The sequence below is a fragment of the Podarcis erhardii genome (assembly GCF_964252035.2).
Source record: "Podarcis erhardii genome assembly, chromosome: 1".
In the NCBI taxonomy this organism is placed as follows: domain Eukaryota; kingdom Metazoa; phylum Chordata; class Lepidosauria; order Squamata; family Lacertidae; genus Podarcis; species Podarcis erhardii.
Genome location: NC_138497.1, coordinates 128954764 through 128980165, shown reverse-complemented (window position 1 = coordinate 128980165; position 25402 = coordinate 128954764). Strand labels below are relative to the sequence as shown.

At 44.0% G+C, this 25402-nt stretch overlaps 1 protein-coding gene across 7 annotated transcripts in view; it reads left to right on the top strand.

Moving 5' to 3' along the window:
- MPP4 (MAGUK p55 scaffold protein 4) overlaps positions 1–16024 on the top strand; it is a 44166-nt gene extending 28142 nt beyond the window's left edge. For 5 of the 7 annotated variants that reach the window (XM_081877469.1, XM_081877470.1, XM_081877471.1 and 2 more), the window contains 7 exons: positions 2749–2790; positions 5180–5350; positions 7773–7853; positions 9789–9882; positions 12657–12765; positions 13608–13742; positions 15569–16024. In XM_081877469.1, the coding sequence (XP_081733595.1) occupies positions 2749–2790; positions 5180–5350; positions 7773–7853; positions 9789–9882; positions 12657–12765; positions 13608–13742; positions 15569–15760 (824 nt within the window). In that variant the 3' untranslated portion in view covers positions 15761–16024. The remainder of the gene's footprint in view (positions 1–2748; positions 2791–5179; positions 5351–7772; positions 7854–9788; positions 9883–12656; positions 12766–13607; positions 13743–15568) is intronic. The other 2 variants (XM_081877475.1, XM_081877473.1) reach the window with 1 other exon arrangement.
- The last annotated feature ends 9378 nt before the right edge of the window (positions 16025–25402 follow it).

The window sequence follows — 25402 nt, the reverse complement described above, 5'->3', positions numbered from 1 at the left end:
AGTAAGGAAGCGAGTTTATTGTGCAAGATCTCTCGGCCAACTGCAATCGCACAACCTGAACTGGTATGGGATGGAATCCCACCTCAAAATAGCACCCAAATTTTAGAAGTCATAGGGATTTTTCAAAATGGTGAGGTGTGATATGAGACAGAGGACATCTGTTAAGAAGCATTGATAAGTGGCATATGAAGAGCTGGGATGTGAAATGTTCACACTGAGGGGGATCTGAAGCAGGTTGCAAAGTCTACAGTCCCTGGAGAAAGATGGTGGGTGTGTATGGTTGCTAGATATTTTGAAAGTACTAGTAAGAAATGCTTGCTTTTGTACAAAGTAGCTCTAGTCATACTTGAATTATCTACATTGCTTTGGATGTGAATTTCACAGACGTAATTTTTAATATGCCCTCCTGTTTTTATTTTTTTATGCAACAATGCCAGAGGAACTTAAAGAAGGTAACTTTGAATTTCCCCCCTTTCCCTCCAAATGTTGGTCATTTCTTTATGGCTAGAGATGTCAGAGACTTATATATTGAATTGCCTCCTAGTCATGTCAGGTATATATGCAGAGAAATTATGGGAGGGACCCGAGCAGGGACATGGATACACACTTAGCAAATGTATGTTTACCAAAACATAACACATTTGTATGAACTAAGCACTAACCAACCCTTATGTAAGTTAAGGTTCTACACAGCCTCTTTGGAAATATGAGGAAAGGTTTTGTGCTCTGTGTGTGTGTGTGTGCTTTGACTATTTGGTTAGCATGTTAGGATGGTGGACAAATATATTAGCTGCTTATTTTGGCACCTGAGTGCTTCCGTGGCATATTTGATGTGTGGTCAGAAAATAAATACAGTCCTCAGCCAGTTTTTAACACGTAAAAAATGGTTCCATATTTCTTTCTCTCCTACTTGGAAGGATATTTCAGGGCAACTTACGCAGCCTGAGTCCTTAGAAAGAGAAGGTGTCATTATTAATAGATAGTTTTATTATTGCTCAGCAGGGCAATATTCACCAGCAGGTCCCAGGGCGCTGACAACCATTTACAATTTTAAATAGTACTTTCAATTACCATATTTTTCACCCTATAGGACGCACCGGCCCATAGGACGCACCTAGATTTTGGGGGGGGGGAAATAAAGGGGGTGAAATTATTTTTTTCCCCAGGTGCGGGGCTGGGGCGGGGGAAGCCCGAGCTTCCCCCGACCCCAGCCCCCAGAACAGGTAGCTCTCCGCAAGCCGTGGGAGCACAGTGTGAAGTCGGGCCGGGCTCCGACAGCTTGCGGAGAGCTGCGCGAAGTCCGCTCTGGGAGCATGCAGGGCTGGAGGCGGGGGAAGCCCGCTGCCAGCCTTGAAACCGCATCGGGAGACAGCAGGATGGCGCGCTGTGCCTCCCCGCTGTCCCCCGAGCTTACGGGGCTGGCGGTGGGGCTCTCCTGAAGCCTGGAGAGTGAGAGGGGTCGTTGCGCACCTGCATTCGCCCCATAGGACGAAGCCTGCATTCGCCCCATAGGACGCACACACAAAATACGGTAACTGTTTTTACTAATAATTTTGTTGCTTTGTTCTTTTTAAAAACTGCTTTGAGGGGTATTAATTTTATGCAATAAAATATATAATTAAGGTTCAGAATTAAAAACAGCAAAAACTGCAGTCAGGGGAATAGGGTGGGTATTGAAAACACACGAATCTCAGGTGTCATATTGAAGATAACTGGTGCCTTCTGTTAAAAAAAAGAAAGAGGTTTGTTTTAAAATATATTTATTTTAGCTAGTTAGATATTGCTTTAGTATTGTGATTGTGGGCAAAAAACCAAACCAATAAAAATTGATCATAAAACTGAGTAATATCTATCAAGAGTAGGCAGACTCAAAACAGAATCAGAAGCCACATGGCTTCTGTAGCCACATTCAGCTGCCATTATTTGGCCACTGGGCCCACACCTAGGCTGGGCAAGCCAATTTCATAACAATTCTCTACCCTTGTGTGCTTTCTTTTACATAGGCCAACCTAACTGACAATTTGGAAAGCACTTTTTAAATTTTACCTTTAACTAGCAAGCAAAGCGGGATGTGGGTGGCGCTGTGGGTTAAACCACAGAGCCTAGGACTTGTCGATCAGAAGGTTGGCGGTTCCAATCCCCGCGACTGGGTGAGCTCCCATTGCTCAGTCCCTGCTCCTGCCAACCTAGCAGTTCGAAAGCACGACAAAGTGCAAGTAGATGAATAGGTACCGCTCCGGCGGGAAGGTAAACGGCGTTTCCGTGCATTGCTCTGGTTCGCCAGAAGCGGCTTAGTCATGGTGGCCACATGACCTGGAAGCTGTACGCCGGCCCCCTTGGCCAGTAAAGCAAGATGAGCGCCGCAACCCCAGAGTTGGTCACGACTGGACCTAATGGTCAGGGGTCCCTTTACCTTTACCTAGCAAGCAAAGCACAAATCGAGAGAGAGCTATTTCTTAAAACTGACGTGAGACAGGCATGTAAGAAACAAGAGCTTAAAATGTGCTGTTGTGAAGGACTGCTTCCGTTGTGTTGTTGTTGTTTTTAAAGTATAGCTTTGTTGACGGTGTTTTGGGTGTAGTAAATCTGGTCTCTTACACCTTTTGGGTGGCACTCTTAGGCATTAAAACGATACTAGCTGCATCTTTTGTATGAAAAAACAGGTAAAATCCTGAAGTTTAATAATCAGTCTGGCTTTTCATAATTTGTCTGACTTAAAAAAAAAATGTTGCTTTTTTCACATTGCAGAAGAGGAAGAATTCAGTGGATCTGGCAAGCGGGTCTTCATTAGTACGTAGTTGTATTGAGAGACTGGAGAATTGCTGTGTTCTGTTGCTGCCTATGAAAGTAGTTCCTTGTCGTTGTATTTGAGGTGCATTCACCTTGTGCTTTCTTCCTGAATGTTCCTTTACTTGGATTTGGATTTGATATCCCGCTTTATCACTACCCGAAGGAGTCTCAAAGCAGCTAACCTTCTCCTTTCCCTTCCTCCCCCCCCAACAAACACTCTGTGAGGTGAGTGAGGCTGAGAGACTTCAGAAAAGTGTGACTAGCCCAGGGTCACCCAGCAGCTGAATGTGGAGGAGCGGGGAAGCGAACCCAGTTCCCCAGATTACGAGTCCACCGCTCTTAACCACTACACCACGCTGGCTCCCTCTTTGCTGCGAGGGAGAAGATCATTTCAATTTTAGTGAAATCCCTAATATTATCCTGACCATTAAGCTTGAAGTAAGATCTGAAGTCAGTTAATCCAAGTCCACTGTTTCATTTTAAGCCTCTAACCAGCCACTCTTCTGTACAGTTCTGTTTTGTAGTTCAAGTAGTAGTAGTAGTAGTAGTAATTTTATTATTTCTACCCCATCCATCTGGCTGGGTTTCCCCAGCCACTCTGGGCAGCTTCCAACAAAAGATTAAAAATACATTAAAACATCAGTCATTAAAAACTTCCCTGAACAGGGCTGCCTTCACATGTCTTCTAAATGTCAGATAGTTGTTTATTTCCTTGACATCTGATGGGAGGGCGTTCCACAGGGCGGGCGCCACTACCGAGAAGGCCCTCTGCCTGTTTCCCTGTAACCTCGCTTCTCACAGTGAGGGAACCGCCAGAAGGCCCTCGGCGCTGGACCTCAGGTTGAACGATGGGGGTAGAGACGCTCCTTCAGGTATACTGAAGGTATTCGTCCCTGCCAAGCCACCTCTCCAATAAGTTTATAGCTCTCGTGGTTCCCTCTGCCTGATAAAAATGGGCGAATTTCCACCAACTTCAGAGGCTTTTGACTCCAAATTGCTTAGCTTTTTATTATGGGCTAATTAGAAAGACCCACTAATTCCTATGAATTCATTCTAATCTAAACCATCCTGAGAATTGCATTAAATGTTGACATAGCTGTAGTTGGAAGTGGTTTACAAGTTTTACCACCTCAGTGAGAACTAGACCCACGGATATTGGCCATCAGATCTAAGAAGAACCCGTGTCTTCAGGGAGAGCATAGTTCTGAATATCAGATGTTGCAGGTCAGAGATGAAAAATTTGTAGCCCTCCCGATGTGGTTGGGGCTCCAGCTCTTACCCACCCCAGCCAAATGGCCAAACGGTCAGGAATGATGAGAGCCCAACAACATCTCCTCACCCCTTCTGTAGAAAAAATAGGGACTAAGCATCACTTCCATGGCCAGCTCGTCAACTGTTCAGAGGCCTTTGGCTAGCTGCTGTTGGAATGGAGCAGCCATTGAGATGGACCACAGTCTATTCCAGCAAATGTTATTTTCACAGAAACTGCCATCAGCTTCCAAGGCTCGCCAAATGGCATGCAGGGATTCACTGTATTTTTCCGCTCTATAGGACACACTGGACAATAGAAGGGGGAGAACAGGGGAGAAAAAAAAAATTTCTTGTTCTCCCCCTCTAAATCAAGGTGCGTTCAAGGTGCATTCACCCAAAGCCTTCAAAGCACAGTGGGAGTTCCCACTGCACTCGGGAGGCTTCAGGCGGCTACCTTGGAAGCCTGGAGAGTGAGAGGGGTCGGTGCGCACTGACCCCTCTTGCTCTCCAGGCTTCAGTGAAGGCAACCCGAAGCCTCCCGCCAGGCTCCGGAGGCTTCAGGTTCCTTTCGACCTGCTCTTTGGGGCTGGCGGGGGGAAGCGCTGCTTTCTGCCACTGCCAGCCCCAAAGAGCAGGTCAGGGAACAGCCCAAAGGCTGCCCTGCGGAGGCTTTGCGCAGCCATCCCCAAGCTAGAACAGCGAGACAGAGCGCTGCAAGCTGAAAAGACACAGCGGTATGACACGCGGTATGACACGCGGTATGACTGTATTTAAGTAATTAGGGAGCTTGTCACAAGCAATCTTCAAATATCTAAACATTGAAGATGGAGCAAACTTGCTTTCTTCTGCTCTGGAGGGCAGGACTCGAACGAGTGGATGCTTTAGCCGAGATTACTCTTCCAACTCTACAATCCTATGAGTTGTAGAAATGTGGGGGGAGAGCAGCTCTGTCTTGGACTTGAGAGGCCAAAGACAATAATGGTCTATCTGTCTGCTAGGATGGGGAGTTTCAGGTTATGATGTGACGGGGTGGGGAGGCCACCTGAGGCGCCAAAAATATTGCAGGCTGGCCCTGCTAACCGATCAAGTGTGCCCATCACATTCCTTCCGTGACCAGTGCTCCGTTCTCCATTCTCAGCCGGTTTCCGGAGAAGTATGCGCCTGTGCCGCAGGAAATGCCGTAACAGCCACCTGCCATGCTACACCCGGTGCCCCAGCGGCTGCTACAGTGCTGCAGCAGCACCTTATGAAGAGGTGGTGAGGTACCAGAGGCACCCTGGCGACCGAAACAGATTAATTGTGCTTGTAGGTGAGTTACAACAAGTTGCCTACAACTTACCTAGTTACTGTTAGGATCGTCCTGCTCTCGTGTAGGACCCTGGTAGAGACACATGCCCGACTGGCATGTTCTCTTCCACCTGGTCAGTCGGTCGGGAGCTTCAAAATCTTTCTTCTGCCCGAACATCACAGCAACTGATGCCAAAAGACATTAGCACGCTTAGGGATCCACAGAGTATTTGCAGTTTGCGTAACAGAACTCAGTAGCACAGCATTTTGGCTAATCTACGTTTATTTACATATAATACACTCAGAGCATTCTGACTTAGCTCCTTCCTCTTTCTCAACAGACAGAAAGAGAGAAAGAACAAAGGACAATAGTCCCACTTCACGGAACACAGTAATACCAAACATCCTGTCTCCGTCACTTCCCACACTGTGGAATGAAAACATACACCGTCATGTGATAGACAACAATCTCATGACTGCAGACACAGGGAATGAATCTCCAACATCCTCCCCCGATTCATGAACTGTGTTGTAGTCATCAGTGTAACTGCAACAACCATAGAGATGTCATACACACAGTATACCCCTGTGTCACCCGTTCCACTCTTGGTACTACCTGCAACTGGATTGGCCTTGGGCCTTTACCATCTTGCACTTCTGACTAGTCTTGGAGTCATAGCTCTCCTGACTATCAAGAAGTTTCATAACTGGCTTTGTTGGGACTCGAACCCTAGCTTTGTTCCTCTCTGAGGAATCGGTGTTGACACACACGGCCTTTGGCGTGGTTTCCCATCCTTTGAGGACAAACCCTGTACCCCTTTCAAGACTTTGGGTTCCAAGATCTGTGTTGAGCCACTAGCCACAGCTAAATCTGCAACAGCTGTGTTAGCAAACTCCTGCGCATACCTGGTGGTAGCTGCCTAAGATCTGCACATCAGGCGCACGCCCTTCACTGTATCCGTGGGACTCACCTCACCACGTAACTTCCCTTGAATTTGTACAGAGAAAGTACAGGCGTACCTTGGAGATATCGCAAGTTCAGTTCCAGACTGCAATAAAATGAATATTGCAATAAAGCAAGTCACTTTTTTTTGTTTCCCAGTGCATGTAAAATTTATGTTTACACTATACTGTAGTCTTAAGGGACGTGGGTGGTGCTGTGGGTTAAACCACAGCCTAGGACTTGCTGATCAGAAGGTCGGCGGTTCGAATCCCGTTGCTCGGTCCCTGCTCCTGCCAACCTAGCAGTTCGAAAGCACGTCAAAGTGCAAGTAGATAAATAGGTACCGCTCCGGCGGGAAGGTAAACAGCATTTCCATGCGCTGCTCTGGTTCTCCAGAAGCGGCTTAGTCATGCTGGCCACATGACCTGGAAGCCATACGTTGGCTCCCTCGGCCAATAAAGCGAGATGAGCGCCGCAACCCCAGAGTTGGCCACGACTGGACCTAATGGTCAGGGGTCCCTTTACCTTTATACTGTAGTCTTATTAAGCCAGGCCCCCCTGGCTGTGGGGGGTGGGTTGGGATCCAGCTGTAGCCCTAGCCCTGTGGCCAGAAGAGGAGCATTGGAGCTTCCTTCTCCGGGGAGCAGCCAGGCTGCCTGCAACTGAACCCAAGTCCTTGTAAGGAGCAATGTATATATGAAGCGCAATCATGCAAAGTGCAATAAAATGAGGTACACCTGTAATTCTTGGATTGGCATCTCTTCAGAAAGGCAGGTGCTCACTACCACCTCTGCAAATAAATCTGTTTTCCTATTCTTTATCTACCGTATTTTTCACTCTATGGGGGGGGGGAATTTCCCCCCTCCAGAAATTAAGGGGAAATGTGCATGCATCCTATGGAGCGAATGCAGGCTCCTTGGCTTCAGCGATAGCAACGCGAAGCCTCCAAAGTGCAGAGGGAGCGCTCCCCCCGCGCTCTGGAGGCTACGCGTTGCTTTTGCTGAAGCCGCCTGAAGCCCCCGGGAACTCCCGCTGGGCTCCGGGGGCTTTGGGCAGCTATCCGCAAGCCTTCGGAGCGCAGCAGGAGTTCTCGTTGTGCTCCAAAGGCTTGCGGATAGCCGCCTGAAGCCTGGAGAGCGAGAGGGGTCGGTGCACACCGATCCCTCTTGCTCTCCAGGCTTCGCTGGAGAGGCGCTGCACAGTTTTCCCTCTCTGCGCAGCGCCCCTTCAACGAAGTGGGAGGAGAAATGGAAGGGGCTCCATTTCTCCTGCCACTTCGCTGAAGGGGCGCTGAGCAGAGAGGGGGAGAATTTTTTCCCCCTGTTCTCCCCCTCCTATGGTCCGGTGCGTCCTATAGAGCGAAAAATGCAGTAACTTTGAGGAATTGTGATGAGCATTACTGGTCATGTGAAACTACACTTCTTCTGTTACAAATAGGACACACTGTACTGCGGACATGATGCATTCATTGGGCACTTACCTGTTTCCTTTCTCGAAACAGGTCCTTCAGGTGTGGGAGTGAATGAACTACGGCGGCGGCTTATTGGTATAAACCCTCATCACTTTCAAAGTGCCGTGCCACGTACGTGACATTTTTCATGTATCCTTAATTCTAGCAGTAGGAGGAGAGGGGAAGCTTTGCCAAAAGGTTTCATCCAAGTACAGTGGTACCTTGGTTCTCAAACTTAATCCGTTCCGGAAGCCTGTTCCAAAACCAAAGTGTTCCAAAATCAAGGCTCGCTTTCCCATAGAAGGTCATGCAAAACGGATTAATCCGTTCCAGACTTTTAAAAACAACCCTTAAAACAGCAATTTGACATGAATTTTACTATATAATGAGACCATTGATCCATAAAATGAAAGCAATTATCAATTTACTGTACTATAAAATAGATAAAACAGTATTGTAGATGATAAAAATAAAAATTTAAGAAATTTCTTACCTGCACTGATGATAGTCATTGTTTGGATGGGAGACTTTTATCCATTTCCGCAGTCACACAAACCATCAATCAATCAATCAGTAGCTGAACTAGGATCCACACAGTCACAAAAACAAATTAACTGAAAAAGCCTCAAAAGAAAAACCTCAAAATAGAGAAAATGAAGGATAAGGTGCGAGACTGGTTACATTATGCTCAGATTAAAGAAGTTTTTAAAAATGACAAAAAGTTAGGGTTCCAGGTGGAGAAATCGAAGTTAGAAACAGAATTGTTAGAACCAAAGACCAAGGTACTATCTAGAATGTATAACTTGCTGCTAAAATGGAATACACAAGACGAAATGGTTAAATCGGCTATGATAAAATGGGCACAGGACATTGGGCATAACATTATGTTCGAGGACTGGGAAAGGTTGTGGACCACTGGGCTGAACTTCACCGCATGTAATGCTCTGAAGGAAAATGTAATGAAAATGATATATAGATGGTACATGACCCCAGTTAAACTTGCCAAAATATACCATTCGTCTGATAATAAATGTTGGAAATGTAAAGAAAATGAAGGAACATTCTTTCACCTCTGGTGGACATGCCCTAAGGTGAAGGTCTTCTGGGAAATGATATATAATGAGCTGAAAAAGGTATTTAAGTATACCTTCACAAAGAAACCAGAGGCCTTCCTTCTGGGTATTGTCGGCCAGAAGGTGTTAAAGAAGGATCGAACATTTTTTATGTATGCAACAACGGCAGCAAGGATTCTTATCGCAAAAAACTGGAAAACTCAAGATCTACCCACACTGGAAGAGTGGCAGATGCAGCTGATGGACTATATGCAACTGGCCGAGATGACCGGCAGAATCCATGATCTGGGAGAAGAGAAGATGGAGGAAGACTGGGAGAAATTCAAGATGTATCTACAAAAACATTGTAATTTGGTTGAATGTTAAGAAGGATGCTAGATTATAAAAAACTGGCCACCACTAAACTAGATTTAAATTTGATGATAAGTGAGACTAAAGAAAATATAAAATTCTTTGGAAGAAGTGCTAGATTATATTTGAATGAATGGACATGAGATTGTAAACAAGTTGATAATTTGTTTGGAAAAAATTTTTAACGATGTAAATGGGAGCGGGAGACGTGAGGGAGTCCAAAGAAGTGATGAAATTGTTGTGATAGAAGTAAGATCGTTTATTATGTGTGCATTTATATTTAAAAACTTTAATAAATATTTATAAAAAAAAAACCGAAAGAAAAACCGCAAAATAAATAGCAAAAACAAAAGTACCAAATATCACCTCAGAACACTGCAATCGGAAACGGAAGGCTCGAATTACAATGGGGGGGGGGGGGAATTAGCAGCGCAACAGGAAAAACAGGGGGACTCAAAACAGAGCACGTTCGGCTTCTGAAAAAAAAGTTCAAAACCCAGAACACCTACTTCTGGTTTTGCAGCCTTTGGGTTCCAAGTTGTTCGTGAACTAAGCTGTTCGAAAACCGAGGTACCACTGTAATTATTTACCAGGGAATTGACAGTTTTATAATAGCGTTGCCATTTTTATTCTTTTTAAACAGACACAACTCGTGCTCAAAAGAGCTATGAAGAGAATGGCCGAGAGTACCACTATGTGTTGAAGGAAACCTTTGAAAATATGGTATATGGTCACAGGTAATCCTTAGATTTACATTTCTTGCCCTTTCTCCATATGTTTCAAAATCATGTGGTCGAGCACCAGAACTAACAGTCAGTGGAGTGAAGTACTGTGGTACCTCAGGTTAAGAACTTAATTCGTTCTTAACCTGAAACTGTTCTTAACCTGAAGCACCACTTTAGCTAACGGGGCCTCCTGCTCATGCCACGCCGCCGGAGCATGATTTCTGTTCTCAACCTGAAGCAAAGTTCTTAATATTTTAATGTTTCAATATTTTAATGTTGTATTTAATTTTGTTTTTAAGTTGTATTTGTCAAGTTGTGAGTTGACATAGCAGACGACACAGTGATTTCTCCAAAGCAGCTCTTTATTTTGTAAGCTGGAACAGAACTAAATTGAGGAGCTCAGTCAGCCTGCTTATATAGAGCTCCAGAACAATGTAACTGTTGCCATTTTCTAAAACTATCCAATCACTGAACGTCACTTTTCGATCCTTCATTTGCATACAAAACTATCCAATCACTGAACGTCACTTTTCGATCCTTCATTTGCATAACTATCTACAGTATCCCCCTGCTGGCCCAGGGTGAGAACTTCAGTACATAACAGTATTCATTCAACTTCTTTTTATTATTGCTTGTTAGCCGCCCTGAGCCCGGCCTTGGCTGGGGAGGGCGGGGTATAAATAATAATAATAATAATAATAATAATAATAATAATAATAATAATAATATTTATTATTATTATTATTATTATTATTATTATTATTATTATTAACCCGAGGTACTATTTCTGGGTTAGCGGAGTTTGTAACCTGAAGCGTATGAAACCCGAGGTACCACTGTACCGAGCTCTGAGAAAGACTTCCTATTTGACACGGAAGAGCTGTGCTATACATGTGTATAATTTCCATCTTGGCTGCACAACTGCTTGCTGTTGTGAACATGTGTGCCGGAGGAGATGCATGCCTTCAAACATGCAGTGGTCATGCCAAAGTGGCTATCTATCAAGGGCTGCAATGAAACTTGGACAGTGTGTGAAAGACGCTTTGCTAAGCAATTGCTGCTGGTTTCAAAGCACCTTGTCATTCTCTGCCATATGTTCCGTCTGGAACATAGGGAACTGCCTTACAACAAGGCAGACCTCGGGCTTTTTTTCAGCCAGAACACACCGGAACGGCTCTTGCACCTCTCAGGTGGTCCCAGCGGCGTAGCATGAGTTGTCAGCACCCGGGGCAAGGCAAGTAATTTGCGCCCCCAACCCGGGGCAAGGCAAGTAATTTGCGCCCCTAACCCCTAACCTGCCATCGCTGCCAGCTTCTTCTTGCTGCTGCCTGGGCTGGGGTACTTACGGTAAGGTAGCCACGGCGGCGGCGGCGGCTCCGTGTCAGGTGATCTGAGGCGAGTTGCCGCTGGCGCTGCCGCCCAAACGACGCCACTTGCCCGGAGGAGGAGGGCAGAGAGGCGAGGAAAATGCAACATGGTCCAGCAGCTGCAGCAGCAGTGGCGGCGGTGGCGGCGGGGCTGTGAGGAGGGGCTGCCTGGCGCACCATCCGCGGGCCTGATGCGCGGGACCGTGGCGAGTGCTGAGAGCCGCTGCCTGCCGGACGCCTTCAGCCCGGATGTGCGCTCAGCTCGTCGGTTCCGCGAGACATGGGGCTCTGCTACAGCCTGCGCCCAAGGCTCTTCGGCGACTCCGGAGGCGGCGAGCGCGCCCCCCAGATGTTGTGCCCGGTGCGGCCGGGCCCCCTGCACCCCCACGCTACGCCACTGGGTGGTCCCCGGAAGTGGGGGGGGAGGAGAGACCTGACCAGCCTCAGCAAAGCCCCACTGCGCCTCTGGCTCATAAGCAGACCCTCCCTGGAGCCCAAAGTGGACATCCTCTATGGGTTCTGGAGAAGATCTCCTTGCAAGCCACAGGTACAGGTGGCCTTTGCTAAGGTTCTTCAGCCACCCAGCGAACAGCTGACATGCGGGAAAGCTGAGCCTCAGCTGAGCAGCCTCAACAATCATCTGATCCTCTTTGGGCTCTGGGGTGGGTCTTCTGGGGCAAGTGTGTTCCAGCACCTTTTTGTCCACAAAAAAAGCATTGGGCAGTCCCTTAGTTCACAAGTGCAGAACTGTCTATACCATGGGTAGGCAAACTAAGGCCCGGGGGCCAGATCCAGCCCAATCGCCTTCTAAATCCAGCCCGCTGACGGTCTGGGAATCAGCGTGTTTTTACATGAGTAGAAAGTGTCCTTTTATTTAAAATGCATCTCTGGGTTATTTGTGGGGCATAGTGGCGGTTTTTTTCCAAAATATAGTCCAGCCCCCCACAAGGTCTGAGGGACAGTGGACCGGCCCCCTGCTGAAAAAGTTTGCTGACCCCTGGTCTACACTGACTAGCAGCTGTTGGCTGAGATCACTGTTATGTTTCTCAAACCAGTAACAATTGCCAGTTCTTAGTTTTGCCGCTGGAAAAGCACTGGGTGAATATGCTCCCATGGCAGAGACCCCGTGAGGAGCCTCGCTGCAGCATTCTGCACCCGCTGGAGTTTCTGGGACAGAATGACGTGAGAATGTGCCGCCGCCAGTGCACTATTGCGGCATCGGCGACATGTTGCAGAATACAGCAGCAAAAAGCAAAACACAAGTTTTGGTGGGACCCCGGAAGGAAATGTTTTTGCTACCCTCCCCAACACATATTGTTCACCTGAAGCACAGGGTGTGAAGGTTTTAAATACCTTTTGCTTGAAGCAGGCCGCTCTCACCTTGCCCGTCTCCTCCTCCCTTGTCGATCGCATTTGCAGAATGATGGAGTATGGAGAGTACAAGGGGAATCTCTACGGCACGAGCATTGATGCCGTACGTGCAGTGCTTGATGAAGGGAAGATCTGTATAGTGGACTTGGAGCCTCAGGTGAGTTATGGAGAAAATAATGTTACCGTCTACAGGTCATGTGCAAAGCTCTTTGGTTCCGTATTTGGAGACTAGGGAGAATCTGAAATGAAATTTGAAACAAAGGTGGTCTGGAGCACAAATAAAATACAAATATGACAAGGCTAGGGGTGAATAATATCCATGTATATAATATATATAATGTTAGGGATGCGGGTGGCACTGTGGGTTAAACCACAGAGCCTAGGACTTGCCGATCAGAAGGTCGGCGGTTCAAATCCCTGCGAGGGGTGAGCTCCCGTTGCTCGGTCCCAGCTCCTGCCCACCTAGCAGTTTGAAAGCACATCAACGTGGAAGTAGATAAATAGGTACCGCTCCGGCAGGAAGGTAAACAGCATTTCCGTGCGCTGCTCTGGTTCGCCAGAAGCGGCTTAGTCATGCTGGCCACATGACCCGGAAGCTGTACGCCGGCTCCCTCGGCCAGTAAAGCGAGATGAGCGCCGCAACCTGGACTTAACGGTCAGGGGTCCCTTTACCTTTACCTTTTTTAAAGTCATGATTTAATTCTGTTTGTAAATTAATATGGCATTGCTACCGAAGGATACCTGGACTACAAATGGTCAGTAATACTATTTTTTTGTCGCTGGCTTTCTTTAATGACTGTAAACCACAGAGAGGATAGATCCAGTCCTGTTGAAGTCAGTGCAATTGCATATTTGAATTGTAGCCTCTGTCTTTTAAATATACAGTTATTTTTAATCAGAATAAAACCTGAAAAAGATAAATGCATTTTTCTTGTCTGAATGCAATGCATCAAGTTGAAATGGCCGTGGGGTTTTTTGTATTGTATTTTTCTCTTGCAGAGTATTCCACTGGCTCGTACTCATGAACTAAAGCCCTACATTATATTTATTAAGCCATCAAGCTTGAGCTGTATGAAGCAGTCCCGGAAAAATGCTCGGATGATCACAGACTACTATGTGAATATGAAATTTAAGGTGAGAGAAGGAGAGGAGAGAGGTGGGGATGGATTGATGTGATATAGTGTGAAACCCAACCACCTCCTTGATATGCCTTTGTATGCAAAATATCTTCAAATCCATGCTGCGAGGAAGATAATCATTTCAATTTTATGGATGATATTGTGGGGGGGGGGGTGACTCTGAAATAGTGAAATCCCTAAAATTACCCTGACAATTAAGCTTGAAGTCAGATCTGAAGTCAATTAATCCAAGTCCACTGTTACACACACTAGTACTCTTTAACTTTTTAAAAGCCTCATATTTATCACATCACACATTTTTAAAAAACCTCTTTGGGTCAACATTGTGGGAGTAAAAGAATTTTGACATTTAGAGGTTTATGTTTTATTGTGTTTTGAATATGTAGTTGGGAGCCACTCAGTGGCTGAGGAAACCCAGTCAGATGGGTGGATGATGATGATGATGATGATGATGATGATGATGATGATAATAATAATTTAATAGTTTTATTTGGCCTCTTTAAATATGGTTATGCCTCCCTCTTTGTAGCCTACCCAGCAGGAGAACCTTGATTTCTGTGTCTCCCTTCTCCAGTATTCAGTTCTTCTTTTTTTTTTCCTTGAGTCTAGTTCAAATACAACAGCAGGGAGAGTGTTTAGGATAGAGTCTAAACCACAGAGTCTAGGACTTTCTCATCAGAAAGTCGGTGGTTCGAATCCCCGTGACGATGTGATCTCCCGTTGCTCGGTCCCTGCTCCTGCCAACCTATCAGTTCGAAAGCATGTCAAAGTGCAAGTAGATAAATAGGTACTGCTCCGGCGGGAAGGTAAACGGCGTTTCTGTGTGCTGCTCTGGTTCACCAGAAGCTGCTTAGTCATGCTGGCCACATGACTTGGAAGCTGTACGCCGGCTCCCTTGGCCAGTAAAGCGAGATGAGGGCCGCAACCCTAGAGTCTGTCATGACTGGACCTAACGGTCAGGGGTCCCTTTACCTTTACCTTTACCTTTACCTTTACCTTTACCTTTACCTTTACCTTTACCTTTACCTTTACCTTTACCAATGCCTTACAACCTCGCAGCACCTGTATGGACGTGCCATTTGTGAAAGCCAGCTCCACAATTTCATTCAGCAAATGTGGTTTGTGTGATTTGCAGGTCTTCAGACTGGGTTTCCACAACCACACTAATCACGGCAGCCAAGTAGACAGCCCCATGTGGAGGTGCTATAAACTGTGTATTAGCACACATGCTTATTCTGTATTACTAGACTCAAGAAGAACACAGCTATCAAAATGGGCATTGGATTAGCACTCTATTCAGCCGATATTGAAAAGCAGAATGGAAGTTGTAGTTCATGAACAATTTTGAAGTACAACTGGACTCTTATCTCTTTATGGATACATGTTGGAGGTTTATGGGTTTTATTTACACCAAGTTACAATTTTTACACAGGTACAGTATACAGTGGTACCTCGGGTTAAGTACTTAATTCGTTCTGGAGGTCTGAACTTAAACTGAAACCGTTCTTAACCTGAAGCACCACTTTAGCTAATGGGGCCTCCTGCTTATGCCGTGCCACTGAAGCACAATTTCTGTTCTCATCCTGAAGCAAAGTTCTTAACCCGAGGTACTATTTCTGGGTTAGCAGAGTCTGTAACCTGAAGCGTATGTAACCCGAGGTATCACTGTACATGGATCTGCCCTATAAAAAAAAATACTGTGCAGTTTTCTGACTTCTTACCTTGAGAAATGTTAAGAGTAGTCACCCTGTTGGTCTTGAAATATTATTCGCCATGCCTATAAGTTCTGCCTTGAGCTTCTTGTTGCTTTGCTCTCTATAGGAAGAAGATCTGCAGGAGATGGAAGAGTCAGCTAAGAAAATGGAAGCTCAGTTTGGTCAGTTCTTTGATCACGTGATTGTGAACGACAATTTACAGGAGGCTTGCATGCAGCTACTGTCAGCTGTGCGCCGAGCGCAAGATGAGCCCCAGTGGGTCCCGGCGACGTGGATATGCTCAGAAAACCAGCCATAATTATCAGAGTTATACAGTTCCACAAAAACGATAGTTCATGTCTCACAACATTCATAGCCATGCTGGGATTGCCAGAGAGAATATCTCATTCTTTGCAGGGAATTTTGGAGAGGATTAGGCAACAAGCTAAATTAATGTTTGGTGTGGCATTCTTAAGCATTGTATGTTCAGTAACATTAATTTTGTACCAAAAAAAATTATATTGCTTTGTTGTAGTGTAAAAATATAATGGTTAAGAATAATAAAAGAATATATTTTGTTGCATTTATTTGTGTGAGCCAGCTGCATTAATTTAATCATAATGTCTTTTATTTGTGGCATTTTGATTGCTTCCTCTCTCTCTCTCTCTCTCTCGCATAGTCAAAAAATTCAAGGATCCATCCAAAAATTAATTTTTCGGTGATTTTGAGTTGGGGGCAGACTTTGTTATTGATTTAGGGCAGGGCTGTCTGGCAAGAATTGCAGTCTCTGCTAACGTGACAGTGGAGAACTATCAGCAAAGTTCTGGCCTCAGTCGGGCATGCCTGAGCTTTTGTGACACCATTTGAAATTTGCTTCAGCAGCTTACCAGTGTGAGAGCCAGTGTGGTGCAGTGGTTAAGGGTGGTAGATTCGTAATCTGGTGAACGGGGTTCGCTTCCCCGCTCCTCCACATGCAGCTGCTGGGTGACCTTGGGCTAGTCACACTTCTCTCTGAAGTCTCTCAGCCTCACTCACCTCACAGAGTGTTTGTTGTGGGGGAGGAAGGGAAAGGAGAATGTTGGCCGCTTTGAGACTCCTGAAGGGGAGTGATAAAGCGGGATATCAAATCCAAACTCTTCTTCTTCTTACCTTATTTTTCGCTCTATAGGATGCACTCGACCATAGGACGCACCTTGTTTTAGAGGGGGAGAATAAGGAAAAAATATATATTCCCCTCTCTGCTCAGCGCCCCTTCAGCGAAGTGGCAGGAGAAACGAAGCCCCTTCTATTTCTCCTCCCGCTTCGCTGAAGGGGCGCTGCGCAGCTCTCCCTCTCTGCTGACGCCAGGAGAGCCTTGATCTCCCAGCTTCAGCAAAAGGAGCCCGAAGCCTTCAGAGCGCAGCGCGAGTTCCCGCTGCACTCCAAAGGCTTCAGGCGGCTATCCCGGAAATCTGACGTTCTGCAGTTTACTCAAAAATGGTGCCAAACTCTTGCAAATGCTCTCCTGAGAGGTTTTCGGGAGGAAACAGAAGGCTTTTTATCATCGGAATAATAATTAGCCCTCGACGACTGACCTTGCGGAAAAACCTTTTTTTGAAAAAATCCCTAAGCCGCGTCGTCACAAAACCTGTGAAAAAAAAAGTTTCTAAGTCCCGGGGTCACAATTTCAGCAAAAAACTGTAATTCTCCAATTCACTCAAAAATGGTGCCAAACTGTTGCAAATTCTCCCCTGAAAGGTTTGGCGGTGGAAACAGAAGCCTTTTTATCATAGGCCAAGAAATCAGCCCTCAAAGACAAAACCTGTGAAAAAAAATTTTTCTAAGGTCCTGGGTCACAATTTCAGCAAAAAACTGTAATTCTCCAATTCACTCAAAAATGGTGCCAAACTGTTGCAAATTCTCCCCTGAAAGGTTTGGCGGTGGAAACAGAAGCCTTTTTATCATAGGAAATGAAATCAGCCCTCGACAACTTATCCTGTAAAAAAATAATAATTTCTAAGCCCCGGGGTCACAATTTCAGCAAAAATCTGAAATTCTCCAATTCACTCAAAAATGGTGCCAAACTGTTGCAAATTCTCCCCTGAAAGGTTTGGCGGTGGAAACAGAAGCCTTTTTATCATAGGAAATGAAATCAGACCTCGAAGACAAAACCTGTGGGGGAAAAAAATTCAAAGCATAAATCTGAAATTCTCCAATTCACTCAAAAATGGTGCCAAACTGTTGCAAATTCTCCCCTGAAAGGTTTGGCGGTGGAAACAGAAGACTTTTTATCATAGGAAATGAAATCAGCCCTCGACGACAAAACCTGTGGGGAAAAAAATTCTAAGCCCCGGGGTCACAATTTCAGCAAAAATCTGAAATTCTCCAATTCACTCAAAAATGGTGCCAAACTGTTGCAAATTCTCCCCTGAAAGGTTTGGCGGTGGAAACAGAAGCCTTTTTATCATAGGAAATGAAATCAGACCTCGAAGACAAAACCTGTGGGGGAAAAAAATTCAAAGCATAAATCTGAAATTCTCCAATTCACTCAAAAATGGTGCCAAACTGTTCCAAATTCTCCCCTGAAAGGTTTGGCGGTGGAAACAGAAGCCTTTTTATCATAGGCCAAGAAATCAGACCTCGAAGACAAAACCTGTGAAAAAAAAAATTTCTAAGTCCCGGGGTCACAATTTCAGCAAAAAACTGAAATTCTCCAATTCACTCAAAAATGGTGCCAAACTGTTGCGAAATCTCCCCTGAAAGGTTTGGCGGTGGAAACAGAAGCCTTTTTATCATAGGAAATGAAATCAGCCCTCGAAGACAAAACCTGTGAAAAAATAATAATTTCTAAGCCCCGGGGTCACAATTTCAGCAAAAATCTGAAATTCTCCAATTCACTCAAAAATGGTGCCAAACTGTTGCAAATTCTCCCCTGAAAGGTTTGGCGGTGGAAACAGAAGCCTTTTTATCATAGGAAATGAAATCAGACCTCAAAGACAAAACCTGTGAAAAAAAAAATTCTAAGCCCCGGGGTCACAATTTCAGCAAAAAACTGTAATTCTCCAATTCACTCAAAAATGGTGCCAAACTGTTGCAAATTCTCCCCTGAAAGGTTTGGCGGTGGAAACAGAAGCCTTTTTATCATAGGCCAAGAAATCAGCCCTCAAAGACAAAACCTGTGGGAAAAAAAAATTCTAAGCCCCGGGGTCACAATTTCAGCAAAAATCTGAAATTCTCCAATTCACTCAAAAATGGTGCCAAACTGTTGCAAATTCTCCCCTGAAAGGTTTGGCGGTGGAAACAGAAGCCTTTTTATCATAGGCCAAGAAATCAGCCCTCGACAACTTATCCTGTAAAAAAATAATAATTTCTAAGCCCCGGGGTCACAATGTCAGCAAAAATCTGAAATTCTCCAATTCACTCAAAAATGGTGCCAAACTGTTGCAAATTCTCCCCTGAAAGGTTTGGCGGTGGAAACAGAAGCCTTTTTATCATAGGAAATGAAATCAGCCCTCGAAGACAAAACCTGTGAAAAAAAAAAATTCTAAGCCCCGGGGTCACAATTTCCGCAAAAAACTGTAATTCTCCAATTCACTCAAAAATGGTGCCAAACTGTTGCAAATTCTCCCCTGAAAGGTTTGGCGGTGGAAACAGAAGCCTTTTTATCATAGGCCAAGAAATCAGCCCTCGAAGACAAAACCTGTGAAAAAAAAATTTTCTAAGCCCCGGGGTCACAATTTCAGCAAAAATCTGAAATTCTCCAATTCACTCAAAAATGGTGCCAAACTGTTGCAAACTCTCCCCTGAAAGGTTTGGCGGTGGAAACAGAAGCCTTTTTATCATAGGCCAAGAAATCAGACCTCGAAGACAAAACCTGTGAAAAAAAAGAATTTCTAAGTCCCGGGGTCACAATTTCAGCAAAAAACTGAAATTCTCCAATTCACTCAAAAATGGTGCCAAACTGTTGCAAAATCTCCCCTGAAAGGTTTGGCGGTGGAAACAGAAGCCTTTTTATCATAGGAAATGAAATCAGACCTCAAAGACAAAACCTGTGAAAAAAAAAATTCTAAGCCCCGGGGTCACAATTTCAGCAAAAAACTGTAATTCTCCAATTCACTCAAAAATGCTGCCAAACTGTTGCAAATTCTCCCCTGAAAGGTTTGGCGGTGGAAACAGAAGCCTTTTTATCATAGGCCAAGAAATCAGCCCTCAAAGACAAAACCCGTGAAAAAAAAAAATTCTAAGCCCCGGGGTCACAATTTCAGCAAAAATCTGAAATTCTCCAATCACTCAAAAATGGTGCCAAACTGTTGCAAATTCTCCCCTGAAAGGTTTGGCGGTGGAAACAGAAGCCTTTTTATCATAGGCCAAGAAATCAGCCCTCGACAACTTATCCTGTAAAAAAATAATAATTTCTAAGCCCCGGGGTCACAATTTCAGCAAAAATCTGAAATTCTCCAATTCACTCAAAAATGGTGCCAAACTGTTGCAAATTCTCCCCTGAAAGGTTTGGCGGTGGAAACAGAAGCCTTTTTATCATAGGAAATGAAATCAGACCTCAAAGACAAAACCTGTGGGGAAAAAAATTTCTAAGCCCCGGGGTCACAATTTCAGCAAAAATCTGAAATTCTCCAATTCACTCAAAAATGGTGCCAAACTGTTGCAAATTCTCCCCTGAAAGGTTTGGCGGTGGAAACAGAAGCCTTTTTATCATCGGAAATGAAATCAGCCCTCGAAGACAAAACCTGTGAAAAAAAAAAATTCTAAGCCCCGGGGTCACAATTTCCGCAAAAAACTGTAATTCTCCAATTCACTCAAAAATGGTGCCAAACTGTTGCAAATTCTCCCCTGAAAGGTTTGGCGGTGGAAACAGAAGCCTTTTTATCATAGGCCAAGAAATCAGCCCTCGAAGACAAAACCTGTGAAAAAAAAATTTTCTAAGCCCCGGGGTCACAATTTCAGCAAAAATCTGAAATTCTCCAATTCACTCAAAAATGGTGCCAAACTGTTGAAAACTCTCCCCTGAAAGGTTTGGCGGTGGAAGCAGAAGCCTTTTTATCATCGGAAATGAAATCAGCCCTCGAAGACAAAACCTGTGGAAAAAAAAGTTTCTAAGCCCCGGGGTCACAATTTCAGCAAAAAACTGAAATTCTCCAATTCACTCAAAAATGGTGCCAAACTGTTGCAAACTCTCCCCTGAAAGGTTTGGCGGTGGAAACAGAAGCCTTTTTATCATAGGCCAAGAAATCAGACCTCGAAGACAAAACCTGTGAAAAAAAAGAATTTCTAAGTCCCGGGGTCACAATTTCAGCAAAAAACTGAAATTCTCCAATTCACTCAAAAATGGTGCCAAACTGTTGCAAATTCTCCCCTGAAAGGTTTGGCGGTGGAAACAGAAGCCTTTTTATCATAGGAAATGAAATCAGACCTCAAAGACAAAACCTGTGAAAAAAAAAATTCTAAGCCCCGGGGTCACAATTTCCGCAAAAAACTGTAATTCTCCAATTCACTCAAAAATGCTGCCAAACTGTTGCAAATTCTCCCCTGAAAGGTTTGGCGGTGGAAACAGAAGCCTTTTTATCATAGGCCAAGAAATCAGCCCTCGAAGACAAAACCTGTGAAAAAAAAATTTTCTAAGCCCCGGGGTCACAATTTCAGCAAAAATCTGAAATTCTCCAATTCACTCAAAAATGGTGCCAAACTGTTGAAAACTCTCCCCTGAAAGGTTTGGCGGTGGAAGCAGAAGCCTTTTTATCATCGGAAATGAAATCAGCCCTCGAAGACAAAACCTGTGAAAAAAAAGTTTCTAAGCCCCGGGGTCACAATTTCAGCAAAAAACTGAAATTCTCCAATTCACTCAAAAATGGTGCCAAACTGTTGCAAATTCTCCCCTGAAAGGTTTGGCGGTGGAAACAGAAGCCTTTTTATCATAGGCAAAGAAATCAGCCCTCAAAGACAAAACCTGTGAAAAAAAAATTTCTAAGCCCCGGGGTCACAATGTCAGCAAAAATCTGAAATTCTCCAATTCACTCAAAAATGGTGCCAAACTGTTGCAAATTCTCCCCTGAAAGGTTTGGCGGTGGAAACAGAAGCCTTTTTATCATAGGAAATGAAATCAGCCCTCGAAGACAAAACCTGTGAAAAAAAAAAATTCTAAGCCCCGGGGTCACAATTTCCGCAAAAAACTGTAATTCTCCAATTCACTCAAAAATGGTGCCAAACTGTTGCAAATTCTCCCCTGAAAGGTTTGGCGGTGGAAACAGAAGCCTTTTTATCATAGGCCAAGAAATCAGCCCTCGAAGACAAAACCTGTGAAAAAAAAATTTTCTAAGCCCCGGGGTCACAATTTCAGCAAAAATCTGAAATTCTCCAATTCACTCAAAAATGGTGCCAAACTGTTGCAAATTCTCCCCTGAAAGGTTTGGCGGTGGAAACAGAAGGTTTTTATCATAGGAAATGAAATCAGCCCTCGAAGACAAAACCTGTGAAAAAAAAAAATTCTAAGCCCCGGGGTCACAATTTCAGCAAAAATCTGAAATTCTCCAATTCACTCAAAAATGGTGCCAAACTGTTGCAAATTCTCCCCTGAAAGGTTTGGCGGTGGAAACAGAAGCCTTTTTATCATAGGCCAAGAAATCAGCCCTCGACAACTTATCCTGTAAAAAAATAATAATTTCTAAGCCCCGGGGTCACAATTTCAGCAAAAATCTGAAATTCTCCAATTCACTCAAAAATGGTGCCAAACTGTTGCAAATTCTCCCCTGAAAGGTTTGGCGCTGGAAACAGAAGCCTTTTTATCATAGGCCAAGAAATCAGCCCTCGAAGACAAAACCTGTGGGGGAAAAAAATTCAAAGCATAAATCTGAAATTCTCCAATTCACTCAAAAATGGTGCCAAATTGTTGCAAATTCTCCCCTGAAAGGTTTGGCGGTGGAAACAGAAGCCTTTTTATCATAGGCCAAGAAATCAGACCTCGAAGACAAAACCTGTGAAAAAAAAATTTTCTAAATCCCGGGGTCACAATTTCAGCAAAAAACTGAAATTCTCCAATTCACTCAAAAATGGTGCCAAACTGTTGCAAATTCTCCCCTGAAAGGTTTGCCGGTGGAAACAGAAGCCTTTTTATCATAGGCCAAGAAATCAGCCCTCGACAACTTATCCTGTAAAAAAATAATAATTTCTAAGCCCCGGGGTCACAATTTCAGCAAAAATCTGAAATTCTCCAATTCACTCAAAAATGGTGCCAAACTGTTGCAAATTCTCCCCTGAAAGGTTTGGCGGTGGAAACAGAAGCCTTTTTATCATAGGCCAAGAAATCAGACCTCAAAGACAAAACCTGTGAAAAAAAAAATTTCTAAGCCCCGGGGTCACAATTTCAGCAAAAATCTGAAATTCTCCAATTCACTCAAAAATGGTGCCAAACTGTTGCAAATTCTCCCCTGAAAGGTTTGGCGGTTGAAACAGAAGCCTTTTTATCATAGGAAATGAAATCAGACCTCAAAGACAAAACCTGTGGGAAAAAAAAATTCTAAGCCCCGGGGTCACAATTTCAGCAAAAATCTGAAATTCTCCAATTCACTCAAAAATGGTGCCAAACTGTTGCAAATTCTCCCCTGAAAGGTTTGGCGGTGGAAACAGAAGCCTTTTTATCCTAGGAAATGAAATCAGCCCTCGACAACTTATCCTGTAAAAAAATAATAATTTCTAAGCCCCGGTGTCACAATTTCAGCAAAAATCTGAAATTCACCAATTCACTCAAAAATGGTGCCAAACTGTTGCAAATTCTCCCCTGAAAGGTTTGGCGGTGGAAACAGAAGCCTTTTTATCATAGGAAATGAAATCAGACCTCAAAGACAAAACCTGTGAAAAAAAAAAATTCTAAGCCCAGGGGTCACAATTTCAGCAAAAATCTGAAATTCTCCAATTCACTCAAAAATGGTGCCAAACTGTTGCAAATTCTCCCCTGAAAGGTTTGGCGGTGGAAACAGAAGCCTTTTTATCATAGGCCAAGAAATCAGCCCTCGAAGACAAAACCTGTGAAAAAAAAATTTTCTAAGCCCCGGGGTCACAATTTCAGCAAAAATCTGAAATTCTCCAATTCACTCAAAAATGGTGCCAAACTGTTGCAAACTCTCCCCTGAAAGGTTTGGCGGTGGAAACAGAAGCCTTTTTATCATCGGAAATGAAATCAGCCCTCGAAGACAAAACCTGTGAAAAAAAAATTTTCTAAGCCCCGGGGTCACAATTTCAGCAAAAATCTGAAATTCTCCAATTCACTCAAAAATGGTGCCAAACTGTTGCAAACTCTCCCCTGAAAGGTTTGGCGGTGGAAACAGAAGCCTTTTTATCATAGGAAATGAAATCAGCCCTCGAAGACAAAACCTGTGAAAATAAAAAATTCTAAGCCCCGGGGTCACAATTTCAGCAAAAATCTGAAATTCTCCAATTCACTCAAAAATGGTGCCAAACTGTTGCAAATTCTCCCCTGAAAGGTTTGGCGGTGGAAACAGAAGACTTTTTATCATAGGAAATGAAATCAGCCCTCGACGACAAAACCTGTGGGGAAAAAAATTCTAAGCCCCGGGGTCACAATTTCAGCAAAATTCTGAAATTCTCCAATTCACTCAAAAATGGTGCCAAACTGTTGCAAATTCTCCCCTGATAGGTTTGGCGGTGGAAACAGAAGCCTTTTTATCATAGGAAATGAAATCAGACCTCGAAGACAAAACCTGTGGGGGAAAAAAATTCAAAGCATAAATCTGAAATTCTCCAATTCACTCAAAAATGGTGCCAAACTGTTGCAAATTCTCCCCTGAAAGGTTTGGCGGTGGAAACAGAAGCCTTTTTATCATAGGCCAAGAAATCAGACCTCGAAGACAAAACCTGTGAAAAAAAAAATTTATACGTCCCGGGGTCACAATTTCAGCAAAAAACTGAAATTCTCCAATTCACTCAAAAATGGTGCCAAACTGTTGCGAAATCTCCCCTGAAAGGTTTGCCGGTGGAAACAGAAGCCTTTTTATCATAGGCCAAGAAATCAGCCCTCGACAACTTATCCTGTAAAAAAATAATAATTTCTAAGCCCCGGGGTCACAATTTCAGCAAAAATCTGAAATTCTCCAATTCACTCAAAAATGGTGCCAAACTGTTGCAAATTCTCCCCTGAAAGGTTTGGCGGTGGAAACAGAAGCCTTTTTATCATAGGAAATGAAATTAGACCTCAAAGACAAAACCTGTGGAAAAAAAAAATTCTAAGCCCCGGGGTCACAATTTCAGCAAAAATCTGAAATTCTCCAATTCACTCAAAAATGGTGCCAAACTGTTGCAAATTCTCCCCTGAAAGGTTTGGCGCTGGAAACAGAAGCCTTTTTATCATAGGCCAAGAAATCAGCCCTCGACAACTTATCCTGTAAAAAAATAATAATTTCTAAGCCCCGGGGTCACAATTTCAGCAAAAATCTGAAATTCTCCAATTCACTCAAAAATGGTGCCAAACTGTTGCAAATTCTCCCCTGAAAGGTTTGGCGGTTGAAACAGAAGCCTTTTTATCATAGGAAATGAAATCAGACCTCAAAGACAAAACCTGTGGAAAAAAAAAATTCTAAGCCCCGGGGTCACAATTTGAGCAAAAATCTGAAATTCTCCAATTCACTCAAAAATGGTGCCAAACTGTTGCAAATTCTCCCCTGAAAGGTTTGGCGGTGGAAACAGAAGCCTTTTTATCATAGGAAATGAAATCAGCCCTCGACAACTTATCCTGTAAAAAAATAATAATTTCTAAGCCCCGGGGTCACAATTTCAGCAAAAATCTGAAATTCTCCAATTCACTCAAAAATGGTGCCAAACTGTTGCAAATTCTCCCCTGAAAGGTTTGGCGGTGGAAACAGAAGCCTTTTTATCATAGGAAATGAAATCAGACCTCAAAGACAAAACCTGTGGGAAAAAAAATTTCTAAGCTCCGGGGTCACAATTTCAGCAAAAA